General features: G+C 44.9%; 1 protein-coding gene across 1 annotated transcript in view; it reads left to right on the top strand.

The window, feature by feature from the left end:
• Positions 1 to 19,138, top strand: part of C2CD3 (C2 domain containing 3 centriole elongation regulator) — a 95,824-nt gene that overhangs the window by 2,543 nt on the left and 74,143 nt on the right. Inside the window, exons 2-10 of the mRNA XM_067466445.1 lie at positions 2,090 to 2,359; positions 4,738 to 4,895; positions 5,744 to 5,958; positions 8,001 to 8,224; positions 10,517 to 10,649; positions 12,219 to 12,335; positions 15,118 to 15,262; positions 16,825 to 16,967; positions 18,688 to 18,915. Of these exons, the coding sequence (XP_067322546.1) occupies positions 2,090 to 2,359; positions 4,738 to 4,895; positions 5,744 to 5,958; positions 8,001 to 8,224; positions 10,517 to 10,649; positions 12,219 to 12,335; positions 15,118 to 15,262; positions 16,825 to 16,967; positions 18,688 to 18,915 (1,633 nt within the window). The remainder of the gene's footprint in view (positions 1 to 2,089; positions 2,360 to 4,737; positions 4,896 to 5,743; positions 5,959 to 8,000; positions 8,225 to 10,516; positions 10,650 to 12,218; positions 12,336 to 15,117; positions 15,263 to 16,824; positions 16,968 to 18,687; positions 18,916 to 19,138) is intronic.

Genomic DNA, 19,138 nt, shown 5'->3' on the forward strand with positions numbered 1-19,138 from the left:
CCTACCGAGGTGGCGGGAAAATCCCCAAGAGCCGTCAGGAAGCCATTCGGATCCATAAGCCTCCTGGGGCGGACCATCTTAATGGGTCCTCCACCTTTGCAGAGGTTAGGGGGCGCAGTGAGCCTAAATCTGATCAGGAAGTGGTCGGTCCATGGCAACGGAGAGATGGACAACTCCTCCACACCGCCACCCTGTTCCCATCCCTGACAGAAAACCAAATCCAATGTGTGTCCAGCACAGTGGGTGGGGCCAGATATTTGTTGGGACAGCCCCATGGTTGCCATGGCAGACATGAAGTCCTGAGCCGCGCCTGTGAGGGTCGTCTCGGCATGGACGTTGAAGTCTCCCAGCACAAGAAGCCGTTGAGACTTCAATGCCAGGCTCGAGACCACCCCCGCTAGCTCAGGTAGGGAGACTGTAGTGCAGCGAGGTGGACGGTACACTACTAGAATCCCTATACTGTCCCGGTCACCCACCCTCAGGTAGACGCTTTCGTTAAAGCGGTATCAAACCGCGTTAAGCCCGCAGTGTAGATGCACCCCATAGCCTGCGTGGAATAGAATGGATATGTCATTGTGTCATTCTATAATGTCACGTTTCTCTCTTTCACCCTCCATTCGTGCCTCTTTGAATTCTGCAGCACTGCTGGTCACAGCCGACCTCCAACTGGAGCACTCAAGGGCCAGGGCTTCCCATTGCCACAGTTTTTGAGATTGACGGTCCTGGTCAGGGTTGGCTTGATGTGCCTTCCTCTTGGTACGTTTCTCTCTTTCGCTCTCCATTCGTGCCTCTTCAAATTCTGCAGCACTGCTGGTCACAGCTGACCTCCAGCTAGAGCGCTCAAGGGCCAGGGCTTCCCAGTTCACAGTGTCTATGCCACAGCTTTATTATTATTATTATTATTACTACCTTATTAACACCTTTGTTGTTTTGTTGTTGCTGTTGTTATCTGATGCACAACAAGATGAGTACACAGTGAACAAGATCACTCTGCTGGCTGCTGTATTGGATCACATGTTGGACACCTCCCAGTTGTCTAGGACTTGACACATTTCTCTCTTTCGCCCTCTATTCTCACCTCTTCGATTTGTGCAGCACTGCTGGTCACAGCTGACCTCCAGCTGGAGCGCTCAAGGACCAGGGCTTCCCAGTTCTCGATGTCTATGCCAGAGTTTTTAAGGTTGGCTTTGAGCCCATCTTTAAATCTCTTTTCCTGTCAACCAACATTCCGTTTTCCAAGTTCGAAGTAGAACAACTGCTTTGGGAGACGGTGGTCGGGCATCCGGACAACATGGCCGGTCCAGCGGAGTTGATGGTGGAAGACCATCACTTCAATGCTGGTGGTCTTTGCTTCTTCCAGCACACTGACATTTCTCCGCCTGTCTTCCAAAGAGATTTGCAGGATTTTCCGGAGGCAGCGCTGATGGAATCGTTCCAGGAGTTGCATGTGACGTCTGTAGACAGTCCACATTTTGCAGGCGTAGAGCAGGGTTGGGAGGACGATAGCTTTATTGCATTCAAATCACCCCTGACAGATGGTCATCCAGCCTCTGTTTCAAAGCTTCCAAAGAAGGAGCCTCCACCACACTCCGGGGCAGAGAGTTCCACTGCTGAACGGCTCTCACAGTCAGGAAGTTCTTCCTCATGTTTAGATGGAATCTCCTCTCTTGTAGTTTGAAGCCATTGTTCCGTGTCCTAGTCTCCAAGGAAGCAGAAAGGAAGCTTGCTCCCTCCTCCCTGTGGCTTCCTCTCACATATTTATACATGGCTATCATATCTCCTCTCAGCCTTCTCTTCTTCAGTCTAAACAGGCCCAGATCCTTAAGCCACTCCTCATAGGGCCTGTTCTCCAGACCCTGGATCATTTTAGTCGCCCTCCTCTGGACACATTCCAGCTTGTCAATATCTCTCTTGAATTGTGGTGCCCAGAATTGGACACAATATTCCAGGTGTGGTCTAAACAAAGCAGAATAGAGCATGGGGAGCACGACTTCCCTAGATCTCTAGATACTATGCTCCTATTGATGCACTATGCTCCTATGAATCATTCACATTGTCTAAATAACTGTGTTCTAATGCTTTTTCGCAGATCTCAGTGACATTACCCCTTCGACAAGCTTGCCGCCTCTCGTGGAAGGACAGCTACGCTGCTTTCTGAAGCTGACCGTTAGCAAGATCCTATGGATGGTTTCCAAGCCACCATCTTCCTTCCTGATCCGGGTGCGGTGGTGGGGAGAGACCTCAGATGGCACTGTTTTCACTCCCCGTGACCCCTCGCAAGCAGAGCAAAAGACACTGAAGACTACCACTCGCTACCCAGTTCGGTGTGGACCAAAACAGTTTACCGCCTACCTGACAGGTACTGATTGGATCCTTGATGCTTAAGTATCTAAATTTTTTTTGCTTTAGGATTGGAATTCACTCTTAAAGCAAAAACTAGAACGGACAGGAATTGCTGGGTTGTTGTAGGTTTTTCCAGGCTATATGGCCATGTTCTGGAGGCAATTTTTCTCCTGACGTTTCGCCTGCATCTATGGCAAGCATCTTCAGAGGTAGTGAGGTCTGTTGGAAGTAGAAAAAATGGGTTTATATATCTGTGGAATAACCAGGGTGAGACAAAGGACTTTTAGGTTCTTGTGGGTTTTTTCGGGCTATAGAGCCATGTTCTAGAGGCATTTCTCCTGACGTTTCGCTTGCATCTATGGCAAGCATCCTCAGAGGTAGTGAGGTCTGAGGATGCTTGCCATAGATGCAGGCGAAACGTCAGGAGAAATGCCTCTAGAACATGGCTCTATAGCCCAAAAAAACCCACAAGAACCTAGTGATTCCAGCCATGAAAGCCTTCGACAATACAAAGGACTTTTGTCTGCTGGGGCTAGGTGTGAATGTTTCAGCTGATCACCTTGATTAGCATTCAATGGCTTGGAAGTGCCTGGGGGGAATCTTTTGTTGAGAGTGATTTTATGTGCCTGTTTGTTTCCCCTCTGTTGTTTTGCTGTTGTAATTTTTGAGTTTTTTAATACTGGTAGCCAGATTTTGTTCATTTTCATGGTTTCTTCCTTTGATTGACTAAATGTGATAAGTAGGAAACTGACTTTCCTTGAGGTCCAGTTTGGAGGAAATTGCAAGATTTGCTTTGCTGATTGGCTGCCCAGCTCTGCGTATTCTGATCAATGACACCTCTGTAGTGTCTTCTGCAACATTTTCCCCAGCCTTGTCGTTGGAATTGTATCCTTATAATTAAGTTGAACTTTCTCACAGTTTGACAGTAGAATATGCTGCTTTGGAGTTGTGTTCTCTTCTTTGGTGGTTTTTAAACAATCCCATTACCAGTGGCTTGGTAATTTTGATGGTTGTGATTCATTTATTTATTGAGTTTATCCTTCCTATTCTTCCTTTTGCTTCCACCTCATTCCAAACATTCCCATTATGATTTGTTCTCTGTCTGCACACCAGTCTTTTATTTACACTGTGGGAAGAGTTGATAATTTAAACAGGAATGGAAGAGAATATATATATTCTTTATTTATTTACTGTATTTGTATACTTCCTTTCTCAGCCCGTAGGCGACTCAAGGCAGCTAACAGGGCAAAATTCAGTGCTTACAATGTCATAAATACAATTAAAAGCATAACATTTATTAAAAACTAAACAATCAATAAAATATAAATTCATAGTGTCTCCTGTGTTGTCTGGACTCAGTGTCTAGTCCAGTGGTTCTCAACCTTCCTAATTCCTCGACCCCTTAATACAGTTCCTTATGTTGTGGTGACCCCAACCATAACCCTAACATTATGAATCGCCATGTAAATAATGATCTGCAGGATGTATTTTCATTCACTGGAGCAAATTTGGCACAAATATCCGGTATGCCCAAATTTGAATACTGGTGGGATTGGCGGGGGGATTGATTTTGCCATTTAGGAGTTGTAGTTGCTGGGATTTATAGTTAACATGTAAACAAAGAGCATCGTGAAACCCACCAACAATGGAATTGAAACAAAGTTGGCACAGAGAACTCCCATGATCAACAGAAAATACTGGAAGGGTTTGGTGGGCATTGACCTTGACTTTGGGAGTTGTAGTTCGCCTACATCCAGAGAGCACTGTGGGCTCAAACCATGATGGATCTGGACCAAACTTGGCATGCATACTCAATATGCCCAAATGTGAACACTGATGGGGTTTGCGGAAAATAGACTTTGACATTTGGGAGTTGTAGATACTGGGATTTATAGTTCACCTACAATCAAGGAGCATTCTAAGTCCCATCAATGATAGAATTGGGCCAAACTTCCCACTCAGAACCCCCATGACCAACAGAAAATACTGTGTTTTCTGATGGTCTTTGGCGACCCTTCTGACACCCCTTCGCGACCCCCTCAGGGGTCCCGACCCCCAGGTTGAGAAACACTAGTCTAGGCGTTCCATTTTCCTGTGTCAGTTACTCTGCATTTGCAAACGCTCATGCAAAAAGCTACATCTTGACTTTTTTTCTGGAATGTTAAAAGGGAGGTGGCCGATCTAATATCTATAGGGAAGGCGTTCCACAGCCGAGGGGCCACCACCGAGAAGGCCCTGTCTCTCGTCTCCACCAAACATACTTGTGACTAAGATAGTAACCAGAGCAGGGCCTCCTCAGACGATCTTAAGGTCCTAGATAATTCATAAGGGGAGATGCATTCAGACATGTAAGTTGGGCCACAGAGTGACTGGCTATTTTATTGTTCCTTCTAGATATGGGTGCTCTTATACTGGAAGTCATGACCAAATCAGATCGCCTTCCAATCGGCCGGGTTCAAATCAGTGGGCTAGCGCAGCTCTCTCCTAGCCACCCAATCAGTGGGTTTTTCACCATTGTTTCACCAACATCTGAAAAGATGGGAGAATTGCAGGTATTTAAAAACTTTTGCTGCTTTTTCTTAGTAGCAGGGATATGCTCAATGCTCAGAATATATTGTGATTGTAATTCCTCCACATTTAATTCAGGATCTAGGAGAAGAAAAGGTATGTGGCAGTCACATATAAGGGATGTTATATACAGTGGCCTTTAATGTGAACTACAAATCACCTGTGCAAATACCTGTGCCATCAGTTCAGAAGCTTCAAGCAAGCCAGCACACAGCTGTGTCTATCTTATGCTGTCTGCAATAGGGGGATAATATTACTGACCTACACCAAAGGCTATCCTGTCCAACCCCAATCTGTCATGCAGGAAAAGCACGTTAAAACACCCCTGACAGATGGGCATCCAGCCTCTGCTTAAAAGCCTCCAATGAGACTCAGAGACAGAGTTCCACTTTTGAACAGCTCTTACGCCCAGGAAGTTCTTCCTAATGTCCAAGTGGAATTCCCTTTTCTGTCATTTGAACCTATTCCTCTGAGTCCTAGTCTCCAAGGAGGCAGAAAACTAGCCTGTTTCCTCTTCAACGTGACATCCTTTCATATATTTAAACATGACTTCTCTGATGTCTCATCTCAACCTTCTTTTCTGCAGGCTAAACATCCCAAGCTCTGTAAGCCATTCCCCATTGGGCACGGTTTCCAGACCTTTGGTTATTTTAGTCACCTTCCTCTGGGTTGTTGTAAGGGTCCCTCAAAAGATCATATCCCACTCAGAAAATATGCTATTTTATTTATTATTTATTTACATTATTTCTATCCCGCCCATATCAGCCCGAAGCCGACTCAGGGCGGCTATATGCTATATGAATATTAAATATTCCATGTTCTCCTCTTGTAGGTATCAGTCGTTCTGGAACCTTTGTCTGAAACCTATGATAGCAGCAGCTCCATCCCAAACACAGACGTGAGCTTCAGTGCTGGATTGCCAGCCTCAGGGGCCAAAGAGACACTGGAGGCTAGCCAATTTCTTGCCCCACCACCCCATCATAGACCACTGAGCGCAAATGTCATTGGAAGGGAATCTTTGAGCAGTAGTCGGGCCTCTACACCAAGGTGAGGTTTTTGTTTCCTCCTTATATGCGTGTAAGTTGCTAAGAGGTTGCCAATCACTCGTGCCTTTGCGGGGTTCAGGAGAACATTTGTGTAGAACAGTGGTTCTCAACCTGTGTGTCCCCAGGTGTTTTGGCCTACAACTCCCAAAAATCCCAGCCAGTTTACCAGCTGTTAGGATTTCTGGGAGTTGAAGGCCAAAAACATCTGTGGACCCCAGGTTGAGATCCACTGGTGTAGAAGGTTAGTCTGTGGTGGATGACTTGTAGCATTGCTTTAACAGAATGTTTTTCAGCTTCCTTCTTTTACTCTTACGTCCATATTATAGTATAATGAAAAGAGCTTGTTCTGCCCCCACACTGTCTTAACTACTTGGAAGGTGAACTGGCTGCACAGGGAACAGAGACTATATAGTTGACTCAAACAAGAGTTTATTAACTGACAAGAATTTTAGACTTTCCTCCTGAGTCTCACTACTAAGTCTTTATGAGGAGAGGTAAAGTCTTTGAGGAAAAGGAAAAGGAAGAGGGGCCGACCAAGGGCAAGATGGATGGATGGCATCCTTGAAGTGACTGGACTGACCTTGAAGGAGCTGGGGGTGGTGACGGCCGACAGGGAGCTCTGGCGTGGGCTGGTCCATGAGGTCATGAAGAGTCGGAGACGACTGAACGAATGAACAACAATAAAGTCTTTGAGAGATAGACACAGTTCAAGATAAATGGAGGCTCTTGAATTTTTATTTCTTCTTATTGTCTCTTTCTTGTATGGTGTTCAACTATCTCTAAGATGGTCTCAATATTTAACTCTGCCTACTCTTTTGTTTGTGCTACCCTATTGAGTGGGGTGAGGGAGCTAGAGCAATTAGGCATTTTGCTGGTAAAGCTTAAAGATCTATGCTTTTTCTAAAAAATGTTGTGATTGTTGGTAATGCAGACTTATCCATTGTCTCCTTTCCTCTCTAATTTGCTGTTCATCCATGCTCACAAAAGGACTCTGAGGCTGCTGCTATTTGCAGCTGGGTGCATACAGCAGTAAGATCAGCTACAGCAGAATTCTCTTCTATCTCAGTTCAAGCTTTGTTATGTTTTATCTTTCACTATGCCAGTGCAGCTGAATATTAAAAGTCTGTATTCCTCCAGTCCTCTTTCACCATTCTGCCAAAAGAAAAAAATCCAGCTTGACAACATTTAATAGCCTTGCAGCTTCAAAGCCTTGCTGCTTCCTGCCTGTGGGAATCATTTGTTGGGAGGTGTTATCTGTCCCTGATTGTTTCCTGTCTGAAATTCCCTAGTTTTTCAGTATTGCTCTTTATTTACTGTCCTTATTTTAGAGAATTTTTTTAATTCTGGTAGCCAGATTTTGTTCATTTTCATGGTTTCCTCCTTTCTGTTGAAATTGTCCACCTGCTTCTTGTGGATTTCAACGGCTTCTCTGTGTAGTTCGACATGGTAGTTGTTGGATTGGTCCAACATTTCTGTGTTCTCAATTAATATGCTGTGTCCAGGTTGGTTCATCAGGTGGTCTGCTATGGTTGACTTCTCAGGTTGAAGTAGTCTGCAGTGCCTTTCATGTTCCTTGATTCGTGTCTGGGCAATGCTGCTGCGTTTGGTGGTCCCTACGTAGACTTGTCCATAGCTGCATGGTATCCAGTAGACTCCTGCAGAAATTAGAGGATCCCTCTTGTCCTTTGCTGAACTTAGCAGTTGTTGAATTTCCTTGGTGGGTCTGTAGATGGTTTGTATGTTGTGTTTCCTCATCAGCTTCCCTCTGCGGTCAGTGGTTCCCTTGATGTATGGCAGGAACACTTCTCCTCTGGGTGGATCTTTGTCTTGACTCTCTGTGTACAGTCCCTGTAATGGGCTTGTGATTTTCTCCTAATCATGGTTAAGGTTTTACTTCTGGTTACTCCTCAGATATTCATGTTTTGTTCCATATCAAGTCACTGTAATATCCCTATTTTGGATGCATGTCTGCAACAGCAGCAGGAGCTCAGTGGATATCAGCCTTCACCTAAACTTCCTGTGGGTGCTTTTGTTTTGGAATAGGGGAAAGGACCATTTATACTTTCAGGAGAACTCTGAGAACCTTGGACCACATCATCACCTCGTCGTAGGACAGAATGATATAATGAGAGGAAACAATCCCAAGCAGCATGGATTGCTTCCCAGCAGCTCCGATCATGAGGCTCAAATGAGGCTAGCTGGAAGAAGCCCAAACCCTGTTCGTGTTCTTTCCTCAAACAATGCAGCTGCAAAAGATCTCATTTCAGGTATGCATGGCAGCTGTTGGATTTCATTGAGGGATATAATATTTTTAAAATGTTATTACTTTACTTTTTGTTCTATAAAAGGAGTTGGAAACTACCTAAGGCAGGGGTTGGGCTATAAACACCCCTCACCAGACCTTCCACCCAGTTTTTAAAAGACCTTTTCAAAACAAATACTTTTATTCATAATGTATCCCCACATCTTTTTTTTTAATTTTTTTATTGTTTTATAGAAAACAAAACAGATAAACAAAAGGAAAAAATAAAAAAATATGCAAAAGATTTACAAAAGAGTGAATATTCAGTGCTCATTAAACATATGAACAATCAGATTTGGTTGTACAATTATTTATACCTTAACATTTCATAACCCTCTATCCCCCCACCTGTGAACCCCACCCCCTGACCTCCGAAATCCCTCAAAACAGGATCACACTACTAAACAACAACAACTACCCAAATATCTCCTTTCACTGAATCCCCTTTATGGCAGTCTTCAAGTTTACCTTTGACTTCTTTTCCAAATACCCAAGTGCCAGCCTCCATTTGTTTGCAAATTCTTCATTATTTCCTCCTCTGCTGCTATTTGTCAGCTTGGCCATTTGGATATAATCTATTAAATTATCTCTCCAATCTTTAATAGATAACTCTTTTTCCCCTTTCCAAGTTTTGGCTATTATTAGTCTTGCCGCAACAAAGCAATATTGAAAAATTTCTTCATCTCCTGCACTGATATGCATTCTAAATAGTCCTAATAGGCACATTTCCGGGTTTTTCTTAACCTTTTGGTTAATCATATTGCTTGTTTTTTTTAATCATATTGTTTGTTTGTTTTCACCACTTTCCCCCAAAATTCTTTAACTACATTACATGTCCACCATACATGGAAAATGATCCCTTCGCCTTCTTACATCTCCAGCAAGTTCCCACATCTTGAGGGAAGATTTCATCATATGGGTTATTGTAGGTTTTTTTGGGCTATATGGCCATGTTCTAGAGGCATTTTCTCCTGACGTTTCGCCTGCATCTATGGCAAGCATCCTCAGAGGTAGTGAGGTCTGAGACCTCACTACCTCTGAGGATGCTTGCCATAGATGCAGGCGAAACGTCAGGAGAAAATGCCTCTAGAACAGTGGTTCTCAACCTGTGGGTCCCCAGATGTTTTGGCCTTCAATTCCCAGAAGTCCTAACAGCTGGTAAACTGGCTGCGATTTCTGGGAGTTGTAGGCCGAAACACCTGGGGACCCACAGGTTGAGAACCACTGCTCTAGAACATGGCCATATAGCCCGAAAAAACCTACAACAACCCAGTGATTCCAGCTACGAAAGCCTTCGACAATACATTTCATCATATGTTTTGTAAGTCCCAGGTTATTTTAGGCCCATGAGATGTCTGGTTTTGAAGCAGAATATAAACTAGTTTATTGAGGTGTTGTGTGGTTTCCGGTATGTATGGCTATGTACTAGCAGCATTTTCTCCTGACATTTTGCCTTCATCTGTGGCTGGCATCTTCAGAGGAACTACTTAATTTCTTGATTTTAAAAGACAGTGTGCACAAGGGGAGAAGGATACTTTAAACAAAACAAACAAAACAGAAAATTTTAAAAATGGGGGAATAGGAGCTGCTGGGAGTTTCAGAAATGACTTTGTGAGCCTCGCGTTCCCAAGTCTTATTCTATAGCAGGGGTCAGGAACCTTCGGCCCTCCAGGTGTGGTGGACTTCAACTCCCACAATTCCTTGGGCCAAGGTAAGCCTTTGGGGCAAATGCCGAGCCTCAAGGAATTGTGGGAGTTGAAGTCCACCACACCTGGAGGGCCGAAGGTTCCCCATGCCTGTTCTATAGGAATGATCAATGAACACATTGTCAGAGTGCGACAGAAGCTTTGAAGCTTAGGAGAATGGACACTTTGAGACTTCAGTAAAAGCAAACTTACAGCTTTACTGAGTAGAGCAAATATATAGCACACACTCGCACCCAACCAAAAAGGCAGAAACAAGACAAAAGCACCGAAGTAAGAAGGACGAACGGAATCTTATTTCTGGATCCTCCCTACACGTTCCAGGCACACTCAGGGTCACAACTTCACAGTTCATTAGAGGCTTGACTGATTAACTCTTTCAGAGTCAATACACTCTCTGCTAATGCAATCAGGTTGCATTCACAGGCATTACACAAAATTACATTTAAACATTCACATTACACTAATCTTACATTAACACACATTACCTCTAAACTGCAGTTCTTAGTTTTCCCTTTATGTTTGGAGTCTACACTTCTTCCTTTTCTCAACAGCACTTTTGGATCGGGGTAGCCGGCTCCGAGACGCCATGGTTGTGTCTGCAATGAAATCCAGTCCTGACTCTGGTGTCGAACTGCATGAGGCTCATCCTGCCATAACGCGAGAGGTCCACAGGCTCGTTGGAAAGTAAGTTTCTGTTGTCGTGACCCAAGAATGTCAGTTTTCAACATGTCTTAGAATCATAGACTTATAGAATCAAAGAGTTGGAAGAGACCTCATGGGCCATCCAGTCCAACCCCATTCTGCCAAGAAGCAGGAACATTGCATTCAAATCACCCCTGACAGGTGGCCGTCCAGCCTCTGTTTAAAAGCTTCCAAAGAAGGAGCCTCCACCACACTCCGGGGCAGAGAGTTCCACTGCTGAACGGCTCTCACAGTCAGGAAGTTCTTCCTCATGTTCAGAGGGAATCTCCTCTCTTGTAGTTTGAAGCCATTGTCTTCTCAAAGCAGTGTTGATAAAATCATTTTTTCTCAGATTGACTGGTACTAGCATTTCATAAAGAGATCAGGTAACTGTTAACATTACACCAAGGCAGGCTAGAAATATGTAAGCCTCTGGGTGTTGTGTAGTTTTCAGGCTGTACTGAACTTGACAGGGGGAGTGTGACCTTGTTGGTTCTCCTGAACATCTCAGCGGCTTTCGATACCATCAATCATGGTATCCTTCTGGGACAGCTCTCCGGAATGGGTGTTGGGGGTACTGCATTGCAGTGGCTCCAGTCCTTTCTGGAGGGCCACACCCAGTTGGTGAAGCTGGGAGATAACTGCTCTGACCCCTGGCCTTTGACCTGTGGGGTCCCGCAAGGTTCTATTATTTCCCCCATGCTCTTTAACATCTACATGAAACCGCTGGGCGAGGTCATCCGGAGTTTTGGAATTTGTTGCCATCTCTATGCAGATGACACGCAACTCTACTACTCCTTTCCACCAACATCCAAGGAAGTCCCTTGGGTCCTGGTCCAGTGCCTGGCCACTGTGATGGGCTGGATGAGGGCTAACAGGTTGAAATTGAATACTGACAAGACAGAGGTCCTCCAGGTCAGTCGCTTGGCCGAACGGGGTATAGGGTGGCTACCTGTGTTTGATGGGGTTACACTCCCCCTGAAGACACATGTCTGCAGTCCAGGGATCCTCCTGGATTCAGCGCTGATGCTTGATGCGCAGGTGTCGGCGCTGGCCGGGAGGGCCTTTGCACAGTTAAGACTTGTGCGACCGTACCTCGTGAAGTCTGATTTGACCATGGTGGTCCACGCCTTAGTTACCCAAAATCAGACTACTGTGATGCACTCTACGTTGGGCTGCCCTTGAAGATGGTTCGGAAACTACCGTCAACTTCGGTGCAAAGATCGGCGGCCAGATTGTTAACTGGAGCAAGTTACAGAGAGCGGTCAACCCTCCTGTTTAAACAGCTCCACTGGCTGCCAGTAAGTTTCCAGTCCCAATACAAGGTGCAGGTTATCACCTATAAAGCTCTAAACGGTTCAGGACCTGCCTATCTGTGCGACTGCCTCCTCCCTTACGAGCCCACGCGGTCCGTAAGATCTTCTGGGGATGCCCTTCTCTCTCTCCCGCCTCCGTCTCAGTCCCAGTGAATGTGTTAATCACTCCCTTAATGATGAAGGCATTGGTGTCTTGCAAAACTGTTCGACCCTCCTACCGTCCCCTGATTCATCTTTATTGGGATTTTTTATCCAGAAGCATTAATAATCCGAATGCTGGCTTTGCTGCGGAAGATCCCCTCCATCAACAGCCAGACTACTCAGAATTTGATTTGGAAGTTGAAGACAGAGCAGTCCAGCTCTTGTTGGGCAGGTAAAATACAATATGTAGCTGCTGCAACTGTTCTGAAAGATATTTGGGGGACTCTCTAACTCCTTTGCTCCTTGTACATGTAAATTATTTTAGAGATCCATTTGTTTTAAGGTCGAAAGTGGTGCCTTCAGAGGATAACCTTTCAGAGGATAACCGCATCTTTTCTGCCACCCTTCCTCCTCAGCTCCCACAATTAATCTGGTTCAGTACATCTATATAAATAAAAATGTAATGTTCATTTGTGGGATTAACATAACCCAAAAACCACTGGACGAATGGACACCAAATTTGGACACAATACACCTATCAGGCCAACGAGTGACCATCACTCTGAAAAACACTGGGAAACACAGCAGAAGAGACTTAAAAAGCCAAAAATTTAAAAAATAATACATTAAAACGCATACACAAAACCACATATATATATATACGCAAACACACATATATACACATATACACAAATATATTACACACATTTATTTATTTAGCAATTTTATATACCGGTCTTCTCCCCTCTATCGGGGGACTCGGGCTGGTTTCCAACAATAAAATCACAAAACAATCATTAAAAACATCATGTAACATATTCAATTAAAACGTTATAACAGTGAAATGCAATCCCATAATAACAATGGTCAGTCATCATAGTGAATTCGTTGTCCATCATTCATCGTCATCTATCCGATCACAGAAATATTGATTCACTCGTCGAAAGCCAAACCCCATAGCCAGGTTTTCACCCATTTTCTGAACGACAGAATGGAGGGGGCAGTTCTGATCTCCAGTGGGAGAGAGTTCCAGAGTTGAGGGGCCACCACCGAGAAGGCCCTGTCCCTCGTCCCCACCAGACACGCCTGAGAGGCCGGTGGGACCGAGAGCAGGGCCCCTCCAGACGATCTTAACAACCTAGATGGTTCCTAGGGGAGAATACGTTCTGACAGGTAAACTGGGCCGGAGTCGTTTAGGGCTTTATAGGTTAACACTAGCACTTTGAATTGTGCTCGGAAGCTAATTGGCAGCCAGTGGAGCTGGTGCAACAGAGGAGTAGTATGCTCCCCGTACCCTGCTCGTGTTAGCATTCTGGCTGCCGCACGTTGGACTAGTTGTAGCTTCCGGGCAGTCGTCAGAGGCAACCCCACGTAGAGAGCGTTTCAGTAATCTAAACGGGATGTAACCAAAGCGTGGACCACTGTGGCCAAGTCAGACTTCCCAAGGTACAGGCGCAGCTGGCGCACAAGTTTTAATTGTGCAAAAGTTCCCCTGACCACCGCTGAAACCTGGGGCTCCAGGCTCAGCGATGAGTCCAGAGTCACTCCCAGGATGCGAACCTGCGCCTTCAGGGGGAGTGGAACCCCATCCAGCACAGGCTGTAACCCTATGCCCTGTTCGGCCTTTCGACTGACCAGGAGTACCTCTGTCTTGTCTGCATTTTATGTGTGTACATAAACATATATACACACATAAAATGCATATACACAGACTGGGCCACAGCAACACGTGGCAGGGGACGGCTAATCTATATAAATAAAAATTGTACATTTTTATTTGAGTTCGTTTGTGGGACTAACAGAACTCAAAAACCACTGGATGAATTGACACCAAATTTGGACACGAGACAACTAACAACCCAATGTATGTCCTTCACTAAAAAAAATAAATGATTTTGTCATTTGGGAGTTGTAGTTGCTGGGATTTATAGTTCACCTACAATCAAAGAACATTCTGAACCCCACCAACGATGGAATTGAACCAAACTTGGCACACAGTTCTCCCATGACCAACAGAAAATACTGGAAGGGTTTGGTGGGCAGTGTCCTTTGGTTTTGGAGTTGTAGTTCACCTACATCCAGAGAGCATTATGGACTCAAACAACGATGGATCTGGACCAAACTCTACATGAATACTCAATATACCCAAATGTGAACATTGGTGGAGTTTGGGGAAAAATAGAATCTTGACATTTGGGAGTTGTAGTTGCTGGGATTTATAGTTCACCTTTAATCACAGAGCATTCTGAACCCCACCAATGATAGAAATGGGCAAAACCTCCCGCACAGAACCCCCATGTGGGCCACAGCAATGCATGGCAGGGGACAGCTAGTGATTAATAAGAGGCAATATTCTACAGAGTTCAACGAGGCTTGCATATTTGGTATTTTCCCATGTTAATATTCCCATGGGCCCTTGGTATCTGCTGGGGTTTGGTTCAAGCATCCCCATGGATATCAAAATTCATGGATGTGGAAGTCCCATTATAAACAAAAATGATATACTGAAATGGTTTATATAAAATGGCAAAAGGTATGTTTTAGGGATTTTTCAAAGTAATATTTTGAAACCGTGGATACAGAATCCATGGATACGGAGTGCTGACTGTATATAGCAAACGTAAAAACAGAAAGAATTCTGGAATCTACAGCAGCATCAGCCATGTTTCAGAAGCATTCTCTCCTGATGTTTTGCCCACATCTATAAGGCATCCTCAGAGGTTGTGAGGTCTGTTGGAAACTAGGCAAATGGGGTTTATCTATCTGTGGAATGATGTCCAGGGTGGGAGAAAGAACTCTTGTCTGTTGGAGGCAAGAGTTAATGTTGCAATTGGCCACGTTAATTAGCATTGAATGGCCTTGCAGCTTCAAAGCCTGGCTGCTTCCTGCCTGAGGGAATCATAGAATCATAGAATCAAAGAGTTGGAAGAGACCTCATGGGCCATCCAGTCCAACCCCAATCCTTTGTTGGGAAGCGTTAACTGGCCCTGATTGTTTTTTTTCTTTGCTCATAGTTCTGATTTATCTTCTGCGCGTCTTTTGGATGGAACACACTCACCTCTGGAGTCTCTCTCTCTCGGGAGTGAGATTTGTGACAGCGAGCTCAATGACCCCCAGTATGACCAGAGTCTCTTGGAGAATTTGTTCTATACAGCTCAGGTATAGAAGTACAAGAAGGACTTGTGTATGTTTGGGCATGTTCCTATATTAATGTTTTCAGTGAATCAAACACATTACTTGTAGGTCCTGTTTACATGAGCCACTTACCTAGAGAGGAAGTATATAGTTCTGTAGTGATGAGAAACATGGTGAAATTGTCAGGTATTGACAGGCTCCAAGCGCAACAGGAGTTGGGTGTCGTCCGCATATTGATAGCAGTCCAGGCCGAATCTCCAAGCCAAACTGGCAAGGGGTCTAACGTAGATGTTGAAAAAAAGAGGGGAGAGAATTGCACCTTGGGGTACCCCGCATAGGAGGGGGGAACTTTCGGAGACTTGGTCCAAATATTCCACGCACTGACTCCGGTTTTGGAGGAATGAATTGAACCAATTGAGGGCCTGACCGCGAACTCCGGACATGGCGAGACGGTGGATCATTAAATCGTAGTCAACGGTGTCAAACACTGCGGTAAGATCGAGAAGTACCAGAAGCGCTGATCCGCCGCTATCAGACTGACAACCAAGTTCATTTGTAATAGCAACCAGGACCGTCTCCGTCCCATGACCCAGGTGAAAACCTGACTGGAAAGGGTCCAGGCCAGCTGTTAGGAATTAGAATCATAGAATCATGGGCCATCCAGTCCAACCCCATTCTGCCAAGAAGCAGGAATATTGCATTCAAATCACCCCTGACAGATGGCCATCCAGCCTCTGCTTAAAAGCCTCCAAAGAAGGAGCCTCCACCACACTCTGGGGCAGAGAGTTCCACTGCTGAACGGCTCTCAGTCAGGAAGTTCTTCCTCATGTTCAGATGGAATCTCCTCTCTTGTAGTTTGAAGCCATTGTTCCGCGTCCTAGTCTCCAGGGAAGCAGAAAACAAGCTTGCTCCCTCCTCCCTGTGGCTTCCTCTCACATATTTATACATGGCTATCATATCCCCTCTCAGCCTTCTCTTCTTCAGGCTAAACATTCCCAGCTCCTTAAGCCGCTCCTCATAGGGCTTGTTCTCCAGACCTTTTATCATTTTAGTCGCTCTCCTCTGGACACATTCCAGCTTGTCAATATCTCTCTTGAATTGTGGTGCCCAGAACTGGACACAATATTCCAGGTGTGGTCTAACCAAAGCAGAATAGAGGGGTAGCATTACTTCCCTAGATCTAGACACTATGCTCCTATTAATGCAGGCCAAAATCCCATTGGCTTTTTTTGCCGCCACATCACATTGTTGGCTCATGTTTAACTTGTTGTCCACGAGGACTTCAAGATCTTTTTCACACGTACTGCTCTCGAGCCAGGCATCCCCCATTCTGTATCTTTGCATTTCGTTTTTCCTGCCAAAGTGGAGTATTGTGGGAATTGAAGTCCAAAACACCTGGAGGAAGGCCAAAGTTTGCCCATGCCTGCAGTAGAGTCATGCTGGAAGATCAAGACATTCCTCATGTTGAAAAAGTAGCAATTTCTTTATTTGCAGTTTTTATTCAGATTGATAGGGGACTTGTGTCTCTGTAAATATAGAGGACTGACTGGAAAGGAATTTTTTTAATGTTCTCTGTCTTTCTTTAGAAGTCAGACAGCAGTTTAAGTGACTTTCTCAGTGAAGAGGAGGGTGCTGTTGCTTCTGGAAAACAAAAGCAATCTCGGAAAGGGCGGTCCCAGAAGTCACCCAAGTCTAGCCCTTCAGATCCAAAAAAGAAGAAAAAAGCCAGGTAAAATTGTTGCTTTGGGCTGTATTTATACAGCACTGCAGAACATTTTGCAATGTGCTTCTGTTTGAGTGCCTGGCTTAGGAGAAAGCTGTGTTAACACACGGTTGCTCCCCCTCAACGGTTTTTGTCCCCAGAGTATATTTCCCCATCTGTTATGAAGGTCTATATTTATGACCCTGTTCCTTTATGAGTTTCTTCCCCACAGACAATCTGCTCCATCCCTATCTCATCCTGATTTTAGTATTTTTAGTATTTTAGTTTTTATCTTGCACATGCAGCCCACTCATTGTTATGTTATGTTATTTTACTGTGTATGGTTTTGCTTATCGTTTTTGTACTCATATGTTGTATGTATTTTACTGTGTTGTTATTGTGTTTTGGTTTTACTTTATTGTAATATGCTGTTGGGCTTGGCCTCATGTAAACCACCCCTAGTCATTGGGGAGTTAGTTAGGCGATCCCTCGTTGGATGAGTAGGATAGTCTTCCATGATCAGTATTCTTGTGGATCCGTAGGTGACTGTGGAGCCGTATCCTTGACCTGCATGTTCTCCCACAGTGAGGTGGGAAGGCGGTCTCGGTCGGGGTTGGCTTGACGCGCCTTCCTCTTGGCACGTTTCTCTCTTTCACCCTTCATTCGTGCCTCTTCAAATTCTTCAGCACTGTTGGTCACAGCTGACCTCCAGCTGGAGCGCTCAAGGGCCAGGGCTTCCCAGTTCTCAGTGTCTATGCCAGAGCTTTTAAGGTTGGCTTTTGAGCCCATCTTTCAATTTCTTTTCCTGTCCACCAACATTCCGTTTTCCGTTCTTGAGTTCGGAGTAGAGCAACTGCTTTGGGAGATGGTAGTCGGGTATCCTGACAATATGGCTGGCCCAGTGGAGTTGATGGCGGAGGACTATCGCTTCAATGCTGGTGGTCTTTGCTTCTTCCAGCACGCTGACATTTCTCCGCCTGTCTTCCCAAGAGATTTGCAGGATTTTCCGGAGGCAGCGCTGATGGAATCGTTCCAGGAGTTGCATGTGACGTCTGTAGACAGTCCACGTTTCACAGGCATAGAGCAGGGTTAGGAGGACAATAGCTTTATCAACAAGCTCCTTGGTCTCCCTACGGATGTCCCGGTCCTCAAACACTCTCTGCTTCATTCGGGAAAATGCTGCACTTGCAGAGCTCAGGAGGTGTTGTATTTCAGTGTCGATGTTGACTTTGGTGGAGAGGTGGCTGCCAAGGGAGCAGGAACGATCAACATTTTCTTGTTACCCCATTAAGCTGTATCTCTGGCATTGGAAAGGGGTTTGGCTGGCAACTGCTGGAAGAGCACTTTGGTTTTCTCGATGTTCAATGACAGGCCAAGCTTCCCGTTTGCTTCTATAACTCCATTGGGGAGATGGTGGCGGGGTATTAAATAAAGATTATTATTATTATTATTATTATTATTATTATTATTAACCATTGAGTCCTTTAGTATCCCTGACTGGTCTCTATGCTTCTTCTAATTGCTGTGCTCTCTTCTCTGTGAAAAGTTTGTTTGTCTTTTGAAATGATCTATTAATGTTGGTATTTTGGGTTTCAAACATTTGTCTTTGATCCTACGTGCCACTAAAATGCATTTCCCAGGTTCTTCTCTGAATTGAGACCAGCTCTCAGAGGAAAGATACTCAGAATTCTTGTTTTAGTCTCTTGTCTTGTCTTTCCTTTGTTTTTTTTTCCCCTCCTCCCTCCAGCCATTCTCCTGCTAGACCACTTCCTCCTCATGAGACTTCCACGGAGTCAACCGAGGAAACACAACACGTCAACTTGAGTCTTGACAGGCTGGCAGTGCTGAGTCGAATCCACTTAGCAAGAATGGTAGTGGAGAGTTTAAAGATCCCTCTAGAAGACGGTGCTAGGATCACCCCAGGCAAAAGGAGTTCTGCCGGGAAGCCTCCTCGGCCGACGCTGGCAAAAAAGAGGTAAGGGGGCTCATTTGCTTGACACAGCGAGAGTTCTTGCAGTTGCTCTTTTCACCAGAAGTGCTCTGGTTTTCATAATCGATGGCATGACTTATATGAAATAGCTATTGCTTTGGAAGCCCAGATCTGAGCAACTTGTTTGTTTCACTACCCACACTGCCACATCCGGATGGCATCGGGAAACATGAGCAGAGCTTTGGGTAAGTACAGTATTTATTCAAAA

The sequence above is a fragment of the Anolis sagrei genome, chromosome 3 (assembly GCF_037176765.1).
Source record: "Anolis sagrei isolate rAnoSag1 chromosome 3, rAnoSag1.mat, whole genome shotgun sequence".
Taxonomy (NCBI): domain Eukaryota; kingdom Metazoa; phylum Chordata; class Lepidosauria; order Squamata; family Dactyloidae; genus Anolis; species Anolis sagrei.